The sequence below is a fragment of the Crinia signifera genome, chromosome 8 (assembly GCF_055691185.1).
Source record: "Crinia signifera chromosome 8, ASM5569118v1, whole genome shotgun sequence".
NCBI classification, from domain to species: Eukaryota; Metazoa; Chordata; class Amphibia; order Anura; family Myobatrachidae; genus Crinia; species Crinia signifera.
In genome coordinates, this window is record NC_139224.1 from 21,043,888 (window position 1) to 21,064,257 (window position 20,370).

Below are 20,370 nucleotides of genomic sequence, written 5' to 3' on the forward strand. Positions count from 1 at the left end.
AGGTTCCCCCGGCGGCACGGACACCCCTGCACGCACCAGCACTCAGCAGGGATGCCGGGGACGCAAGTTTTTTACACAGGTACCACCGGGGCGCCCCCACCCCGACTCGCCTGGGGCACTCCCTGTCTACACTCATTGGACAGTTAACCATTAGAACAAAATGTGTTGATCCAATTACTGGTGCCCACACCCAAAGGATTGAATGCCGCTGGGGCCACATCAAAAATCAAATAATGTGAAAAATGAAAGGTACATCTGAAAATGTGCGGCCTCACAGACATTTAGGAAAATACTGAGGGCCGTATTCAATGCGGCCAGTGAGGGGGTTAAACAGCTGGGATCGCCAAAAACAAGCGATCCTCACCGTTTAACCCCTGCACAGGCCGATCACCATATTCAACGCGCCGGGGGAATCCTTACTGTCAGAGGACGGCGAGGATTCCCCAAAACAGCTAATGCAGGGAGCCAGCTGCATTTAGCCGCGAGCCTCGCTGATTTAGCGGCCGCATACGCCGTTGCCCCCTGGCTCCTAAAACCTAGCAGGGGGTCAGTTGAATACTGCTCGCTGTCACCGCTTGCAAAAACCATCAAATACACCCCTGAGGGTGCAACAAGAGCATAAAAATAAAAAAATATGCATGATATTAGTCACTTATTTCCTTGTGTTTGGAAATTGATTTTACTTTGGCTTAAACCTGTGGTTATCTTTGAAAATTGTTGAAAAATGGTTGAATGAAAAAAATGTTTTCTCACTGGTGTTGACATGATCTACTGATGCCGCATGTCTCATCTAACTATGGTGTCAGCTTATCACCAGTCATCAGACCTGCTTTACGGGGGTTATTTTGGTTCACTCTTTCTGACAAATTCCTTCTTAGATGGACAAAACCATGTGCACTGCAGGTGGGGTAGATGTTACTTGTGCAGAGAGAATTAGATTTGGGTGCTTAAATCTACAGCATGGATATTAACATGAAATGAAGCAGCGGTGGCTGAAGCCCCTGGGTTGCAGCGCAAACCATACAGAGCAGGAGGGAACCACTTAGCACATATAAACCATATGTGTTCTGATGTATGCACTATATGTGCTAGCTGGTTCCCCGGAGATTTGGCAGCGCTGTCAGATGCTGGGCTGCATCCAGAACTTACCATAAGGCATCACGCTCCTTCTATGCCCGCACCCAGACTCCCATTGGCTAGTTTCACAGGAGTCTACCCCCTGCAATGTAAGAACGGTCAGTATTGTGCGGGTAAAATACATTAGTCCCGTTTGGCTCTGGTTATACTTATGTTCACATGAGAATTCCGGGCACTCTCATGGTAATGATGCCATGAGGCGGGTGCGGGCAGCTGACATCACCGGATGACAGCTACCCCTATTTCCTTCCAATCAACCAGAATAACCCCTTTAGTCAATTACAGTTGGAATAACGAGTTCAGTACGATTTCCCAACATTCAAAATAAAGATGGTCCAAATACCGACAAGCATTGGCAGACAGTTTCGCCATGTCAAAAAGTCTACAAGTTTTTTTTTATGTGTCTGTCGACATGTGTCTGTCGACATGTACCACGTCCTTTCACATGGCTCTTCATGTTCCGGGCACAGTGCCTCGTTGCGCTTGGCACACAATTATAATTATAATCTTTATGCCCACTTGTACCGTTAAGTAAAAACAAGTTGGTTTCAAAGAAGAAATCTGTGTGACATGTCGACATATGAAATGTCGTCATTTTGACCATGCCGGCATTTTGAATGTGTCTGTATTTTGACTATCTGACAGTGGGATCAGTATGAAATAACGGTGGTTGGAAACCCCGACGGTCGAAATACCGACGCCGGAATCCCGACCGCCGCTGCGTTCGCCACGCAGTGGGCCCGCTGCCTCGCTACGCTTGGCACACTATTTTAGTCTCCCTCTATGGGTGTCGTGGACACCCGTAGAGGGACAAAGTGCCGGCATTGCGGCGGTCGGGATTCCGGCATTGGTATTTCGACCGTCGGGATTTTGACCGCATCCCCTGACAGTGGTTGTCGGTATTTTCATTGTTGGTAAATTGACTGATGATCTGACTTTTCCATCTACTTTTTTGTTTAGTTTTCCAGTAACGGATAACAAAACAATACTGTAAATACATTTTTATTTTGCAAGTAAAGGAACACATAAAATTGAGCCCTCTCAATATTTATACTTGCCCACTCTCCCCGAATGGCCGGGAGGCTTCGGAAAATCTCTGCTCCCAGAAGAGCAGGGAAGTCTCCCAGCCAGATACCTTAGTCCCAGTGAATCAGGACATCATTGCCCCGCCCCTCTGCCTATAGTCTCAGCATTATGGAGCAGGGGTGGTTCTATGATTATGCAAATTTTGCAGACACGCCCCCTGCACTGCCCCTACCCTCAATCACCCTTCTCCACCACGCTCCCCAACGTGCTGAGCATTTTGAGCAAGTATGATTTAGGGTGCTGAGTAGCCAAACTATGATCCTAATTCTGCATAGATCGCTATTTAGAGAATACGAAGTCTGGCTGATTATTGAATGACTGAATGTGCGCAGCATTTGAATTGCACATGTGCATATTCCCCAAGAAATATCCATATGCATAGCAACTACTATTTGCGATGCATTTGCAATTTTGCAAATGGTGATTATTCTTTCTGTATGGGTGGGAACTTTTGATCGAGAGACAACTGCTCTCTCTGTAATTAACATGCCGAATTAGGCCCCGGGGGGGCTCTATGTGAATATAAGAAAAGGTAAGACTAATTTCCAGTAACCGGCAGACAGATATCACTGTGTAATGTTTGGGAAGATGGGACGAGCGCTGTTGCAAAACATTTGCAGCATCTGACAGCATAGCAGACCCCAAAGGAACCGATGGTTGATGCTTTATGGTCAGAAATGGAGGAAGAAACCCAATAGAGTGGGCTTCAGGCAATATCAATGTGTCCAGGACCAACATCCATCATTACAGTGCTAACCTCAGGACCTCCATACTGATGGACTAACATAAGCAGCACATAATCACTGGCATGACCAGTATATAGTGTAAGAGGTTCGCAGTTCAGACAGGACACAGAGGGCAGTTTCTGGTATTTGGGCCTGTATTTAATAGCATACATGCCACAACTCCACCTTACAGCAACATTAGGATTATACAAACAACAGTATTTGTCCAACCAGCGCTCTTTGCTCACGATGCCTCAGGGCACTGGCAGTCCAAGTCCCTTGTGCTATAACACTTGTCCCTGCTCACTGGCTCCTAGCGAGCGTCAGTGCCATGTGCAGCAAACTGAACAAGGTTTAAATCCCTTTCCCTTCGCCTGCAATCAGCCCAGTTCCCACCTGTGGCTGTGCAGGTCTGAAAACCTGGACTGGAGCCGTATGTTTGGGAGCCCACCCAAACACACATCAAAGACTCATTCTGGGGTTTGCAGTGAACCAGGTTCTTTTACCTGACTGCAAAACACTCTCTCTGATGCTGGATGGCTCCTTAACCCTTTACAGAGCAGTTGTGACCAGATAAATACATCACTCTCTGGTGAAACTAACCCAGGGTTGCCTACCTGACCCTCTCCTTCAGGGAGAACATGCTCTGCTCCTGGACTTCCCTGGTAATGTATGATTGCCATCACCTGTGGTGACACCTTTCTTATCAATTACCTAGCTCACCACAGGTGCTGGCAATCATACATTACCAGGGAAGGCCAGGAACAGAGCATTTTCTCCCTGAAGGAGAGGGCCAGGTAGGCAACCCTGAACTAACCCATACCCTCCAACATGACCCAAATTCAATAAAAAAAAAAAAACATTTGCAGACGAAATTTTAGAACATATTAAAGTTTATTGAGTATTTTGTGTAAGAACTATTTTTTTCTTTTCCCATTAGACGTATTTATTTTTTTGAGTGTGTTGTGTTTTACATTCGCTTGATGCAAACAATTGATCACTTCACAGATTTGTAGCTTTCGGAACATAATCTAACAACATTATTAGGATCGCATAGGATTCACTTTCAAGTTTTATTTCTTTATTTATATTATGTTAACCACAAATTCTAGTTATTTAAGAAAGGCAGCACAAGCTGGGAACGGTAGGCAGGAATGCATGAAAAACATAACAAGAACGGAATAGTAAGAAAAATAAAAACAGCTAAAAAATAAAAGAATGGAACGAGAGGGGGGGGGGGGGGGGGTGTTGTGAGCCTCCCAGGGTCATGTGCTGTCTTAAAAAATAAATTACAATCCTCCTTTAGTATTTAAATATCTTCTTTTCTAACTACTGTATTTACATATCCGTTTCAGAGCAGCAAATCGCCATAAGACCCTGAACCCTACCGGAGCGGTTTTGTGTCTCTCTAAGAGAAAAGGGAGATTCCGAGAGCGGTTCTAAGTTAAAAGTTCTCAATCAAGCTAATAAATACGCATCTAGAATTCTTTAGTGCAGGGATAAACCATCTACGGTCCGACCACAGGCGACAAGATTCTCCTTCATGCACTCATAAAGGACGGCGGTTCCTTTCGAGTATTTGATCCAAGCGGCTCATTGAGTAAGCAGATGAAATGTGGGCGGCTGGAGAAAAGGAAGACTTTTTATTTCTCCTTTCGGAAAAAGACGAGGGATTCTCGAAGGCAAATAAAAATATGGCAACTTTGAAATAATAAAATGATACTTCTCATGTACAAGTAGCTTTACAACTGTGTAAAATCCAGTAACTGAATAAAAAGCCGTAATGAACCTCGATATTTGAGCCGGTTAGATTTTAGGTTAGTTAAATGTTCTAATGCTTTAAGGAAATGGTCACAGGACAATAGATTGTATGGTCGGTTGGGTTAAACTGTTCCGTTTGCTCATACAATCTACAGCTGCTAGGACAGTAATCCAGGTGTCAGTGTCTTCATAAGACCACCGGGATGGAAACGCGTGGCTTCACCAAGAAGTTCACCAGTCCGTTCTCAGAAGGCTTGCGAATAAAACGCGTCCAGTAATCGGAGAATCTGCCTGGCTGCATACTTTTGTCCCCCCCCGCTATAAGAGGCGACGGACTTGGCACATGGAGCAATAAGATATCCTGCTCTTTTTTGTAGCCGGCAGGACTACAAGAGTTCCCCGTTTGTGGGATACAAATCTTGTTTATCAAAGTTTATAGTGTAACAAAAAAATCCATATAAAAAATATTCATTGGCTGCGTGAGCTCTAGGCCGTGCTGATTTGTCATTCAGGAATGTGACAATAGGTCCCGCAAGGCCGGCTCCTTCTCAGAGGCAGGTGCTAAAGTGTCTGCGATTTTATAAAAATCTTTCAGGGAGCGCTGGGCGAGGAACCGGTCGTGCTCAGTAGCAGGTAGTCCGTCCGTGTTTGCTGGTCACAAGTCGGTGACTTTGTTTTCCACGGCGGCGGCAATCTGCTGCAGCCTGTACCCCAGCTGCATCTTCTGGGCTGTCGAGTCCTCTTCCAGCGCTGTAATAATCTGCAGAATAGGAAACACATGGCGGTTATCATTCAGGACCCTGGCTTTGATGTAGTCTCAAGATGAAATAAAGGACAGAGATAAAACTGTGTATTCAATGCCGCCGGTGTACGGTGAGGATGGCTTGTTTTTGGTGAGGATCGCCGAAATCAAGCCACCCTCGCCGTCAAACCCCCTCGCCGGCTGCTTGTCATATTCAATGTTCCGGCAAAATCTGCACCGTCGGAGGACGGAGAGGATTCCCTTAAACAGCGAGGTTTGCCGCAAATGCAGCGAGTCCGCAGCATTTTGTGGTGAGCCTCGTCATTGTAATGGGCACACTCGCCGTTGCCACCTTGCTGAAAAGAACCAGCGAGGTGGAAACGGCGAGTGAAGGGGGTCATTTGAATACTGACGGCGAGCTATGACGCACTGCACCGAGTATTGCGTATCACCCAAATTAGTAACCAAACAGCTTCTGTCATTGTATGGGCTATCCTGAAAGTAATACAATTACCCATGCTCCTCTCTGTAGGAAAGCATGGAGACCAGGCTTGGAGAGGCTAGAGTCACTGTCACTGTAAAGAAGTAATCATGGCAATGTGAAAGACATCCTCATTGCACTGACACTGGTACTTCTACACCTCTCCCAGCGGGTGGATCAGAGATAAATGCACTGTGCTAGAACAGCTGGTCGGAGAAACCGGGCAGAATCCTTTCATTCCCAAGACATCCCTATAAAACTGTCTGCAAAGCCGGATGTCATCAGCTCCCTGGCGCCACCTAAAGGCTCACAGCAGCAATGACACTCTTCTAGCAGATGAGATGAAACAAGCAGAAGTGACATGGCAGCACATAAGGCATGTATGTACTAAATATAGAATAGATGCAATGTGACTAGGTCTGTGCAGACTATAACCTAATACGCCAGTGATTCGCATATACAGCTCTGGCAATGCTGGCGTCATTAAACCCTGTGTGTATAAGCAGTATCTGTGTGAGCAGAGTGTTCTATCCCCATTGATGATCATTGGTTAGTTATGATGTCACATGCTCAGGGCCGTAACTAGGGGGGGGCTGGGGGGTCACGCGCACCGGGCGCTGGAGGTGAGGGGCGCTGTGAGGTCCGGGGACGCTGTAGCGCAGGGACCGGCAACTGGCGGACCGCTCCGGACCTCACAGTATTTGTGTAAATATGCCAGGGGAAGTGAGACATGACGTCTCCTTCCCCTGACGAGCGAGCGTCCTATCGCGGCGCCTCACGGGGGCGGGGGCTGACGACGCGGCCAGCGTGATCATGTGGAGACGCCGCGCGCGCCAAGCCCGTCCGCCCACCCGCCGAGTGAAGGAGCTTCCCGGCCACCCTCCTGCCCGTCCTCCCACCCGCTAAGTGAAGGAGCTGCCCGCCCTCCCTCCCGCTAAGTGAAGGAGCTGCCCGCCCTCCCACCCGCTAAGTGAAGGAGCTGCCTGACGCCGCACCCCACACCTGAGCAGGGGCTGTCGAGCAAGGGCTGTCCCTGGAGAAAGTCCAGGTGAGCAGAATGTGTCTTCATTGTCCCTGTATTGGCAGCATTGTCCCTGTATTGGCAGCATTGTCCCCGTATTGCCAGCATTGTGCCCGTATTGCCAGCATTGTCCCCGTATTGCCAGCATTGTCATTGTATTGCCAGCATTGTCCCCGTATTGCCAGCATTGTGCCCGTATTGCCAGCATTGTGCCCGTATTGGCAGCATTGTCCCTGTATTGGCAGCATTGTCCCTGTATTGGCAGCATTGTGCCCGTATTGCCAGCATTGTCATTGCATTGCCAGCATTGTGCCCGTATTGCCAGCATTGTGCCCGTATTGGCAGCATTGTGCCCGTATTGGCAGCATTGTCCCCGTATTGGCAGCATTGTCCTTGTATTGGCAGCATTGTCCCTGTATTGGCAGCATTGTCCCTGTATTGCCAGCATTGTCCCTGTATTGCCAGCATTGTGCCCATATTGCCAGCATTGTCATTGCATTGCCAGCATTGTGCCCGTATTGCCAGCATTGTGCCCGTATTGCCAGCATTGTCATTGTATAGCGGCAAAATGGGGGTGTGGCCTCGCGGGAGAGCAGCGATTATAGGCCACGCCCCCAAATTAGGCCACACCCACCAAAAATTTCGGCGCGCAGCAGCATCACTAGGTGGGGGGGGGGGGGGGGGGGGGGGGGGGGGGGGGGCACCAAAAGACTGCCTTGCCCCGGGCGCCGGAAACCCTAGTTTCGGCCCTGACATGCTGCCATTCTGGTTACTCCATAGTATAACACTAGGTCAACAGCTGAAATAGGTCGACGTGCTTAAGGTCAACATGGTTGGAAGGCCGACACAAGTATTAGGTCGACAGTGTCTTGCTCGACAGTCAAAAGGTTGACATGAATGTTGATATGGACACTATGCCATGCTGCACACTATTCTGTTCTCCCCCATAGTGGATGGTAGTGCATGAAATACCGCCAGTCGACACATGTCAGCTCAAAAATAAAAAGTGAAAAGCCCATGTTGACCTTTTTGACTGTCGACCTTCCAACCATGTCAACCTATTTCAGGTGTCGATCAAAGCGGTGTCAATTTTTAGTGGTCAACACAATGCATGTCAACCATTAGTGTGTCGACCCAACGCGTGTATACCCTGCCACTGTGCCAGAGCCTTTGCTCCATACTTGTCTACCTGATCCTCTCCTTCAGGGAGAACATACTCTGGTCCTGGACCTCTCCATTCCCGCTGACCTATATCAGATAAGCATGTCTTTTTAAGTCAAATGTACGGGTCCATTTTTTACTGTTTTTTTCTATATATGTGTGTTTGTTTTTAAATAAATGTATTTTATGAAACAATATTACGCTATCAGCCTTTCCCTTGGTGGGAGCTTTTTTTGGTTTTAAGGGTCTTGTACTACTCCCGAAGGGAAATACATCCGGATAAAGATATTCACAGTGTGAGTTCAGTACCTGTTTTTTGAAAAAAGTCTTTTTCACAGGGTGATCACACGCGTGCAAATTAAATAAGGATAGCCACAAGGTGGCGTTTGTTCACCCCTAATAATAATTTTTCTTGCACATGCACAAGCACTTTATTATAAGGCATCACTTTGATTGCACATATGTTCACAAATATTTTGTAAACTCCTAATATCTCCTTCTGGGAATTTTCATACGCAATCGAATGCCCTACGCAATCGGCGGAGCCTGAAAATAAAAGGAAGAAGGAGCACTTCGGAGTGAAAGATACCTCTACGTGCGATATTGCCTGAAACAATCTGGTACGCACATAGAAAGCACTTTAAGGATTATCACATAATCGTCTTGATTATATGTCAACACTGAAGGCGCAGAAGTTTTACCACAAAAAGATATATACATACATATTTAGGTCAAACCAAAGGAATAGTAAGCTTCTAAACCACATGCACGCATCATTTCCAGTGACTCACCTGATCATAATACTTATTAATATACTTGTAGAGTTCGTGGAGGGCCACCAAGGAATTAAGTTCACCTGAGCAATTCTAAATAAACAAATACATATATAGAGGATTAGTTGATTGGAGATTGACCACTGATCTCTTTGGATCACATATATCTCCCTGTGGCTGAATGTGTATCTAACACACACACATACACACGCTCGCACGCGCACACACACACACACAGCCGTTTTGTGTGCTGAATTAGTAAAACTTGGGAAAATCAAATCTTTATGCAATCTATTATTTAAACAGGTTGAACTGGACGGACGAACCTCTTTATTCAACCTTACTAACTATGTAACTAATATTAACAATACACTCTGTGGCATCTCTAATAATGGCCCACTAACAATTATGTCATTCGAGCCCAGTGATTTGATAGGTGCAAATCTCAAACATTCCTTCTAGATAACAAAATGGCTGCCTCCACACTGTGGTGTAGATCGTCACATGGTGAATTGTGCAACCAATCAGATGCGAGATCCATTTGGACCTCAGAATTTTTAGGGACATGTATAAAACTAATACTACAGATGTGCTGTAATAAATGTGTAATGCCATCCAGTGTGACTTTGATCAGACACTGATTGTGTGTCAGTGTTACACACCTGGTCTTGCCTGTGATCTCCTACACGCGTTGTGGGAGATGAAGTGTCCATGGCAACCAATCAGCTGCTCTGTATTATTTTATTTTGTGCAAATTACAGATGTTACTTCAGTGCTGATTGGTTGCCATGGGCCACTCCTCCTCTAGCTTACTTATCCTCCCTTATCACTGCTTCATACATCTACCCCGGATTTACTTGTGATTAAGGCCAGCTACATGCCGCACCTATGCCATGGCGCCACCCGGTAGCCCGGGGTGTTTTTTTTGCAACTGTTTTTGGTAAAACATATTATTTGCAAAACCGAGCGAATAAGACACAAGTAACTTCTGCTGATTAAAATATGACACCTGTCTTATATTCGGTGTGTGACTGCGGCTATATCTGCACGCGAAATGCTATGTTACACTGTTTTCCAGGAAATCACTATACAGTTACATTTCTTACGCAGATACTGCTGCAGTCACACACGGAATATAGACACGGTGAACATCATTTTAATCAGCAGAAGCTGTTTGTGCTTCCCATTCACTCCGCTGTGCAAATAAGGTGCTATTTAGCAGGAAAAAGTCACAAAAAATACACCAGGCGCTGCCGAGTCACTCACACACACCCGGAGGATACAGCAGATGTATGTGGACGCATCTGTATGTGTTGGTGGACTCTCAGTGACGATGGTTTCCCCTCTATCTCTCCATGTGTAACACAACTCAGCAATCTGCCTGCCTGACCGCAATGTCTATAACATTTGTATGAACATTAGAATGTGATTCCGGACGCATCAGTACCCTGGACATCTCCGCTAAAGCTGAATTCATTTCCTGGTCGCTGGCGGATATGGTCTGTCGGATATCAGCGTAATATCTACATAAGAAGAGGATAAAGAGTATAAGTCAGAAAACTCGGTCACAGCCACAACAGGAGTAAATGACGGATTCCCCCCGCCGCCGTTCCGCACTCACTTCTCCACCATCTGCTTGTAGCGCGGGATGTCTCTGGCGTACAGCAACTTGTTTATGGGAGAATCCTGCGTAGGAAAATGAGATTGCAATAAGACTACTGTGCTCTGCTGTGGAACGTATAACAGGCCGGCCGCCCCTCGTAGAACCTGTCACTTACCCGTCCCAGCTTGTGATCAGCAAGGGTGCAGGAGTCCATAAAGGTCTGAGCGATAACGGACAGCACAGCGTCCGCATTGTCCGACGTCTGCACATCAAACACAAACTGCGGGTTTTTGATGATGTTGATCCAGAACCTTAAAGGCAAACTGTCAGAAAAAACAGAAGATTACACCCTGCGGCTGAGAAACGCGTGAGGCCCGGGTTCCTGGAGCAGCGTAAATGATTGTCTGAATCAGGCCCTATGGGCATAGTTATTTTGTGAGCAGCTGAACAAACCATCTATTAGCCCCTGACACTCCAGCTGTTGTTGAACTACACATCCCAGCATGCTGAGCATCCGATTTAGTATGGCCAAATAGCAAAACTGAAGCAGAGCATGCTGGGATGTGTAGTTCAACAACAGCTGGAGTGTCCAGGTTAGCAATCAAGGTATAAGCCTGTGCACTAGGAACCAGCACCGTGACCCAAAAACATGTGTATGTCATGGGTGATCTACGCCAACACGTCAGAGGGCTGCCGCACCTGTTGGTTTTCCAGATGTGAATGGTCTCAGGGTCAGTGATACCATGGTGTGCAGCTTGGTCATCCAGCAGGTCAAAGAAATACTTGACGGCCAGGGGCACAGGACGACTGGTGCTGAGGATCACCTGGAACAAGTCATCCACAAACTTCTGGAGTGTTCCCTGCAAGGAAATCAAATCAGCCACCATTACAACCTGCGGTCCTAGTGGTTATGGTCTGGAGAATACAAGCAGAAGCCGCCATATTGTTACATTGATAATCTGGGCTCCTAAAACGTTGCAGAAACGGACCCGAGACTTGTGACAGTTCAGCCAATGAGACAGGAATGTGGTGCATTGTGGGAGAGCCCTCTCTCACCTTCATAGACAGCAGACGTGTCAGGTAGATTTCTGGGATGGCTTTCGCTCTCTCCCTGTCACGTAAGCTCCCTCTCCTGTGCTTGGGCAGCTCTGGCTCTTCTGTTGGCTTAACGAGGTGCCAGAGTTTAATCCCGCCCTCGTCAGCGTCCTCCAGCATTGGGGTCTCTGTAGAAGTACAGCAGGTATAGTTGTGTTACAGACAAAATACATCAGGCAAAATTATTACTGCAAACATAACACAATGGCTCAGACTTAGGTGGTGAATAAAACACTTTTTCTATCACCCGCTATGGCTAATGAAGGCAACCGGATGGACCCATGGGAGGGGAGTGTCATGAACCTGACTTGGTTCACATTTATTTTCTGATGTTTCCATGTCTGTCTGTTTCTTAGCTGCTGCTGTTGCAGCAGCTGCTCGGCATTCTCAGTGATTAAAGCTCCAGTGAGGCTCCCTGAGTTCAGCACCAGTCACATGATCCCAGGTAACTCAAGGCATACTTCCTGGTTCTGTCTGCTGCTGCAGACAATCAAGCAATCACCTGGAGGAATATAAGCCAGCTTCCCAGAGTCCTCCTGGCCTTGAACAAATGTTCATTCTGCTTCCTGTGTGGTTACCCCAGAGACAGAGAATTCCAAGGCTCCTGGCTATCCAGTCTCCAGCGATACCTTCTCCTAGTGTCCTGCTGCTACTTACCTGGTTCCGTTCATCTCCAGAGACTCCTGCTAATACCATCCCTGCGGTCGAGTATCAGGTGTCTCGCTGAGCACCCCTCTGGCTCTTAAGCCAGTTACCAATATCAGTGACTTTCACCATCTTGTCCTGTTCCTGTCGACAGTCCCCTGTCAACACCTGGGTTGGCTCACAGTTATTGTGCTCCATAGAGACTATTACATCTCCATCGACATCCCTGACGTCTATCAGTTGCTGTCTCCAAATATTATCGTATGTTCCCCTGTTGTCGACATCCCGTGTCGACTATATACTAAAGTACCTCCAGAGACTCTGTTACACTTTCCTGGTTATCTACATTGTGTACTGACGACTCCCAGGTCGTCACCTCCGGCTCCCAGGCCATCCTGCAGCTCCCAGGCTGCCAACGGTCATCACCGGCTCCCAGGCCGTCTCGCAGCTCCCAGGCTGCCAACTATCACCTCCGGCTCCCAGGCCGTCTCCAAAGACATTCTCTCATATCTCCTGTGTCCTCACTCCCAGCCTGCGTCCAGAGGACCAGGGCAGGGGGCCGCGACCTGCTTGTCAGACGCAGCCAAGTCCATAGTTCCTTGCGGGACTCCCTGGTGAATACCGCTGGCAAGTTAGACTCCGCGCCCCTGCTTCTGGTCTCCGCCAACCCTCTGGTTCGCTGTGCCCGGGTCCCCAGTGCATGTCACATATCAAGCCTCCTATATTCTGCTACCCAGCGCCCTCCACTGGTTCACCACGGTCACAGCCAGGAACACAAGAAACCCCGGTGCTGACAGTGAGCCTGGGTTGCATAGTGGAGACGAGGAGCCAGGGCTCGCTAGTGGAGAGGAGGAGCCTGGGCTGACTAGTGGAGAGGAGGAGCCTGGGTTGCATAGCGGAAAGGAGGAGCCTGGGTTGACTAGTGGAGAGGAGGAGCCTGGGTTGCATAGCGGAAAGGAGGAGCCTGGGTTGCATAGCGGAAAGGAGGAGCCTGGGCTGACTTGTGGAGAGGAGGAGCCTGGGCTGACTAGTGGAGAGGAGGAGCCTGGGCTGACTAGTGGAGAGGAGGAGCCTGGGCTGACTAGTGGAGAGGAGGAGCCTGGGTTGCATAGCGGAAAGGAGGAGCCTGGGTTGACTAGTGGAGAGGAGGAGCCTGGGTTGCATAGCGGAAAGGAGGAGCCTGGGTTGCATAGCAGAAAGGAGGAGCCTGGGCTGCATAGCAGAAAGGAGGAGCCTGGGCTGACTAGTGGAGAGGAGGAGCCTGGTCTGTCTAGTGGAAAGGAGGAGCCTGGTCTGTCTAGTGGAAAGGAGGAGCCTGGGCTGTCTAGTGGAAAGGAGGAGCCTGGTCTGTCTAGTGGAAAGGAGGAGCCTGGGCTGTCTAGTGGAAAGGAGGAGCCTGGGCTGTCTAGTGGAAAGGAGGAGCGTGGGCTGTCTAGTGGAACGGAGGAGCCTGGGCTGTCTAGTGGAACGGAGGAGCCTGGGCTGTCTAGTGGAACGGAGGAGCCTGGGCTGTCTAGTGGAACGGAGGAGCCTGGGCTGTCTAGTGGAACGGAGGAGCCTGGGCTGTCTAGTGGAACGGAGGAGCCTGGGCTGTCTAGTGGAACGGAGGAGCCTGGGCTGTCTAGTGGAACGGAGGAGCCTGGGCTGTCTAGTGGAACGGAGGAGCCTGGGCTGTCTAGTGGAACGGAGGAGCCTGGGCTGTCTAGTGGAACGGAGGAGCCTGGGCTGTCTAGTGGAACAGAGGAGCCTGGGCTGTCTAGTGGAACGGAGGAGCCTGGGCTGTCTAGTGGAACGGAGGAGCCTGGGCTGACTAGTGCAACGGAGGAGCCTGGGCTGACTAGTGCAACGGAGGAGCCTGGGCTGAATAGTGGAACGGAGGAGCCTGGGCAAGGTACTGGAAAGGTGGAGCCTGGGCAAGGTACTGGAAAGGTGGAGCCTGGTCTGTCTAGTGGAAAGGAGGAGCCTGGGCTGTCTAGTGGAAAGGAGGAGCCTGGGCTGTCTAGTGGAAAGGAGGAGCCTGGGCTGTCTAGTGGAAAGGAGGAGCCTGGGCTGTCTAGTGGAAAGGAGGAGCCTGGGCTGTCTAGTGGAACGGAGGAGCCTGGGCTGTCTAGTGGAACGGAGGAGCCTGGGCTGTCTAGTGGAACGGAGGAGCCTGGGCTGTCTAGTGGAACGGAGGAGCCTGGGCTGTCTAGTGGAACGGAGGAGCCTGGGCTGTCTAGTGGAACGGAGGAGCCTGGGCTGTCTAGTGGAACGGAGGAGCCTGGGCTGACTAGTGGAACGGAGGAGCCTGGGCTGACTAGTGGAACGGAGGAGCCTGGGCTGACTAGTGGAACGGAGGAGCCTGGGCAAGGTACTGGAAAGGTGGAGCCTGGGCAAGGTACTGGAAAGGTGGAGCCTAGGCTGACTAGTGGAAAGGAGGATCCTGGACGAGGTAGTGGAAATGAGGAGCCTGGAGCTGTCTAGGGGACCCGAGGATCCTGGGCTATCTAGTGTAAAGGAGGAGCATGGACAAGGTAGTGGAAAGGAGGAGCCTGGGCTGATAAGTAGAAAGGAGGAGCCCGGGCTGACTATTGGAAAGGAGGAGCCCGGGCTGTCTATTGGAAAGGAGGAGCCTGGATGAAGTAGTGGAAAGGAGGAGCCTGGATGAAGTAGTGGACAGGAGGAGCCTGGACAAGGTAGAGGAAAGGAAGATCCTGCGCTAATAAGTGGAAAGGTGGAGCCTGGGCTGATATTCAATGTGATGAACACTGACTGTGTTCAATTTAGTTTAGGTAAAATCTTTAAATAACACCATCAATGAATGTAATGACTCACTCTCTCCTGGGATATAATCATGGTTTTCCGGGTGGATATGCTTGCTCAGTCGGGGGACCAATGCGACCGTGGCAGCATCGGGAACCTGCAGAAAGAGGGTTGGGAAAATAAAGTCTGTTTATTATATGATAGTGTTCAGATGTCATTATACCTATAACACCAGCAGTATTGGCTCTAGGCCTCGCAGCAGAAGACAAAGCCACATGTAACTCTCTATGAGCTCCCACCTTGTAATGCTGCAATGTATTTATCCTCTTCCACGATCCGTGCACCACAGACGTCAGATCTTCATCAGAAAGGATAAGGTGTCCGGCCAGCCCAGATCTCCACTCTGCCAATAGCAAAGCAATAAACATCCGCATGAGAAATATTATTGGTTCCTGGTTCCCAACATCCCGAAATGCAGCAAAATGAGTCCTAGACAATCGGGGAGCTTCTCAGGGGCGGACAGGCACAGCGTATCCTGTTACTAGGTGATACTAGGTGATTCATCACACCGTCGTAAGGGGCTACAGCCGCACCCCTCCCAGGGGGTCTGGCCGCATCCCCCCCTGGAGCAGCGGGTCTGGCTGCACCCCCCCTCACCAGAGCATTGGGTTTGCCCGCCCTCCCCTTCCCCAGAGCGGCGGGTCTGCACCCCGGGGGACGGTGGGCATACCCACTACTACCACTAGGGGAAGACACCTGGTGGCTGTGGAGTAATGGTGGATGGTGGGTGTGTACTGTAGCCCTGGCTGGGCGGGGGGAGGTGATGTCAAGGGGGTGGGGATGTGTATAACGCTGGTCTTTTCCCTGGGGGGGTGTGGGTTTGTGTATAACGCTGGGCGGGGGGCCTAAGGCAGAAACTATGTGTGTATAACGCTGTCAATCACTCTTGTAACCCCGCCCAGCGTTATACACACAGGGGATGAGTGACAGAACTGGCTAAATATACAGATACAGCAACCAAACAGCTGATTCGGCTGGCCAGGATTACATATCTGTCACTGGCATCCATACAATATACCCCATTACGCTGGTTACCCAGTGCTGCCAGCCAGTAGGTATGGGGTAATAGGAGCCAATATGATTCATCCTCATTCCATGTTTTCCTAGTACTTATATAGACCACAAACACAAGATTGCTGTATGGCAGTGTGCACTGTATAACACTACTACTAATCCCCTACTATGCTGCCCATAACCATTCTCACATGGCCTGACGTGAGGGGAGTTTCCCCTGTGGTCGGGATGAATTAATGCAATCAGACTTGCCTAGGTCAAGGCTCTCTGGGCTGGGACGCAGACAGCACGGCGTTCCTTTATAAACTTGGTCCAAGATCTTCTCTTTCACTTGCGTGATGGTGTCACAGTCCAACAGCTTCACTGGCACACCCTGCTGCCCTTCCTCCTCGACAACGCTCCCAGTGGTGGGTTGTGTTACTGCATTTAGCGTCTGCGGAGAGCAAGCTCATGAAGGTTAGTATCAGTGTACGGCCACAAAACCCATTCTCAGAGAAAGACATATTAGGTCCTCACCAGAGTTTTGTACTCCACATCATCCCTCAGCAGGCGGTTATCATTAAGCGTGTACTTGGCTTTTCCGGTCACACAATCCACCGGTCCTTTGTCCACCTGATGTTTAATACCTCGAAACAACATATAGAGCGGCTCTCCAGCTGAGTCCTGACATTAAATAAAGCAGATGGTAGGAAAATGGTCAAATATATAGGTGTCATAGACAGTAGACCACATGCCAACCCCACCGCTCAACTCTCATGCACACCAACAAGAGGCTGGCCAGCAGGAAAGATTAGGACCACATGCTCTACCATACTGCGATAGTGCGGCACTCTGGGCCAATGCATTACTGATAGTTACACAATAATGGTTCCGCATACTTACCCTCACAAAGGAGTAAAGGCAAATGGACATCCAGTTGGTCAGCAGCTTCTCAACTACGGTTTCTGTCCTACAAGACATCAAAACGGTTTATGTAGAAATATACGTAGCTGCGCCATCTAGTGGCAACTTTACAGAGCACAGTATTTATCAGTTGCCAATATCATTAGATATAGATATTTTTTTTCCATTTGTGAAGTATATACAACAAAAAAGTGATTATTGGGATGAACACTTTCGTAAACTATCACCAACGTATCACCATTGATTATTTATAAGGCGCAACAGACTGCACAGCGCAAAAAGTCCACAAAGGCAACAACTTGTTGGCTGAATAATATTATTGCGAATGTATCACTATTTGTATTCTATTTATACATATATAACGGAGGGAATCTCTCATCCGCAATGTATTGTTACTAGGGAATGATCCAAATTTTCTTGTCGACAAAATGGCTGCCTCCTCTGTGTTTCGGTGAAGTCTAGAACAATGATTCCCAGCCATACATTAATTAGCCTTTGTGAGGTAAATTAATGATATTTGTCACAACTAATGTCCCATGGAAGAAGTGACTTATATAACACAAACCCTAAAACCTAGCAATTAAGCGCTAGAAGACCCCATGCTGGCCCCAATAACCATTGCAATCCTTACCTCCTCAACATCAGCTTTGGGTTCTTTAGCACATACTGTTCTACTAAGTCATTGAGGAGGGTCTTCAAGATATCTGTGAAATATTCCAACTTCCCATGAAGAGACACCGTAAGGAGAGACGCCACATAAGCTCGGTCCCTCGCTGAGAAGGTACGTTGGCTCTCTAGCGTGTGGATAAACTAAGATGGCGGAGAGAACGGGTTAGCAGAGGACAACATCTACATGAACTTATCCAAGATGTCTGACAGGAAACTCGTTGGGTACATACTTTGGTGAGGAAGAGCTTGCTGTTGAGAAGGTTTGATAGCTGGACCAAGCCTTGCTCTACCGTCTGTCTCCGACCCTCGGGAACATCCAGGTCCCTGTGCAAAGGAGACTCTCGGTGACCAGGGAAGAATATCCTCTCTGCGTAGGATTTGTAATCCAGGAATGGGATGCCGGTGCCAACCAAGTCACTGGTGAGGTCCATCATTTCTGTCATGAGGTCTGTGGAAAGAAATAACCAAATGAGAACCTGACACCACACTGAGAACAAGAGTAGAAAAGGTGGAGATAGATCAATATCCTATGAATGGGAGTTCTCTTGAAGATGGGATGTTGTCAATAGCAACCAATCAGATTGTGGGCCAGATGCACTAAGCTTCAAAAGTGATAAAATGGAGAGTGAGCAGCCAATCAGCTCCTGCCTGACATTTTTCAAACACAGTCTGTGACATGTCAGGCAGGAGCTGATTGGTTGGTGGTTTATCACTCTCTATTTTATCACTTTTGAAGCTTAGTGCATCTGGCCCTCTATATATTATCTTCCAGAAGGTGTTAAATAAATAAGAAGTAGAATGATTGGTTGCTATAGGCAACCGATTTATCCGTGGGTCTCTATAATGCCATCTCTGTGTGTGCCATGATACATGTCTTTGTATGCCATCACTCAAACAAGGATGGGGTTACAGCCATGGTGACTCCAGAGGCGGGTCAGCAGCATAATTCAAATAGGGAGCCACACCCACCAAAGGTTTCTCCGCTATTTGAATCTTAAACTGTGGTGCAGCCCCCTCTGGATCCGCCACTGGGTTACAGTATAAAACACAGACAACAACTGTGACTAACAATGTACCCATGTACTAAGCTAAATGGAGCAGTATTCCAAAATAAAAATATAAAAGTGTAAATGAATGAAGAGGTGGACGCAGCCTGGACCCTAGTCTCTTATACTGTTCTCACCCTGTGCTCTATATGAAGCCTCTACATTTATACTGAGGGGTCCCCAAACACCAGAAAGTGGGTTTGCATTTCTAATGCCCCTGGTGCATTTGGCAAATTAAAATGCTGTGCTTGTAGTCTGCAAATGACCTTGATGTAAGCAAGCGTCTCATTGGCTGCTCTGTACATAAAAGCACAGTTAGTATAGCGACTCTTGAGCCCTATGGTGAGCTAGCCTTGTACAAGAAGCAGGAACACTTACCGGTGAATTCCTTCTTGCAGCGATCCCGCACGCTGGTTTCCAGGTTTTCCAGCTGGATCTGAACTTTCTTGTAATCGCGCAGGGCCTGCTTGCTTTTTCTCCTGGAATGCATTATACACAGAGACAGTGTCATCCTCCTGGTACTGTGCACAGGAACATAAGCTAGTGATGTGTGTAAGACTATCCTCTGCTGATACTGGCCGACGGGTCACCCTGGCCCCGGGAAAACAGACGGGGCGTGGCCACTGGGCAGGGTCTCTGGGGAGGGGGAGGAGAGATGACAGGCTGCCGCTGTAACTGCCTATCTGCCCAGTCTATCACACAGCAATGAGTAGTGTGGGGAGAGAGGCTGTGCTGCGGCGGCATCCTGTCATCTCTCCCCCCCACCCCTTTTGATGCCAATGGGCACATGAATACTATTACTAGCCACAATCAGCTTCTGCTCAGGGGATCAGATATAACGTACCATGTACTAAGGACAGATGTATTGTGTACTGTTATCTTTAAAAATTGTCCTTTGAGCCTGATTCAGATCTGATCCCAAAGCAATTTCTTCTCTATTGGACAAAACTATGCTGCACTGCAGGTGGGGCAGATGTAACATGTGCAGAGAGAAGATTTGCTTTGGTGATCCTGTCTATATATATATATTAACACACACCCTATATACTATAGAGGACCTCGTCTTGTACAAAGCAGCCAGTGTCTAAAACTCAATGAAAACTGCATTAGGTCTAGTAAAGACGATATACATCCCAGGGTAAAAGAAAACAAGGCTCAGTGACCTCGTTATTACCACAGGGATGAATAGAACATTTTTGTTTTTTCTTTTATTATTTCACACTACTCTCTTTTCCTTCCGTACATCTGAAATGTTATTTTCACACAAGAAAACATTAGACCGAGCGCTTATTTTTGATTGGCAGATGGGAATCTTGATGTGGTTTCTATAGAAACAAGCCCCCAATTCATCCACCTCCCTGCTGTACTAGGTAACACAATCTCTAATAGAGCAACAAAACTATGTGCCTGATTCAATCCTGCTGGCTAGGCATGCCCTTGAAACACCGGGTGTCCTTCTCGGAACGCCCCCTGGCTGCCAATCAATGTGCGAACGAAAATCTCGTCGAAAAGCGTTCGCAGCGTGGGGTGTGCACATGCCTATGTGCAGACCCTCGCCATCGGAGACATGGCCGAATTTGAACCTGAACGAGCTGGGCTGAATCGGCCCCAAATCAGTGCACTGTCTGTAACTTGACATAAGTGGTAATGGGACCCCAGACACTGGGGATTTCCCCCGGTACCTCTGCGGCCCAGTCTGCTCCTGG

At 48.5% G+C, this 20,370-nt stretch overlaps 1 protein-coding gene across 1 annotated transcript in view; it reads right to left on the reverse strand.

The window, feature by feature from the left end:
• Positions 1–4,196: 4,196 nt before the first annotated feature.
• Positions 4,197–20,370, reverse strand: part of PLXNB1 (plexin B1) — a 308,999-nt gene continuing 292,825 nt past the window's right edge. The window contains exons 24-38 of the mRNA XM_083155963.1: positions 19,043–19,143; positions 17,849–18,066; positions 17,581–17,759; positions 16,929–16,995; positions 16,563–16,709; positions 16,299–16,479; positions 15,272–15,375; positions 15,045–15,129; positions 11,547–11,713; positions 11,190–11,350; positions 10,666–10,813; positions 10,509–10,573; positions 10,335–10,410; positions 8,906–8,980; positions 4,197–5,469 (exon numbers count right to left, since the gene is read on the reverse strand). Coding sequence (XP_083012089.1) covers positions 5,365–5,469; positions 8,906–8,980; positions 10,335–10,410; positions 10,509–10,573; positions 10,666–10,813; positions 11,190–11,350; positions 11,547–11,713; positions 15,045–15,129; positions 15,272–15,375; positions 16,299–16,479; positions 16,563–16,709; positions 16,929–16,995; positions 17,581–17,759; positions 17,849–18,066; positions 19,043–19,143 — 1,879 coding nt within the window. The 3' untranslated portion in view covers positions 4,197–5,364. The remainder of the gene's footprint in view (positions 5,470–8,905; positions 8,981–10,334; positions 10,411–10,508; positions 10,574–10,665; positions 10,814–11,189; positions 11,351–11,546; positions 11,714–15,044; positions 15,130–15,271; positions 15,376–16,298; positions 16,480–16,562; positions 16,710–16,928; positions 16,996–17,580; positions 17,760–17,848; positions 18,067–19,042; positions 19,144–20,370) is intronic.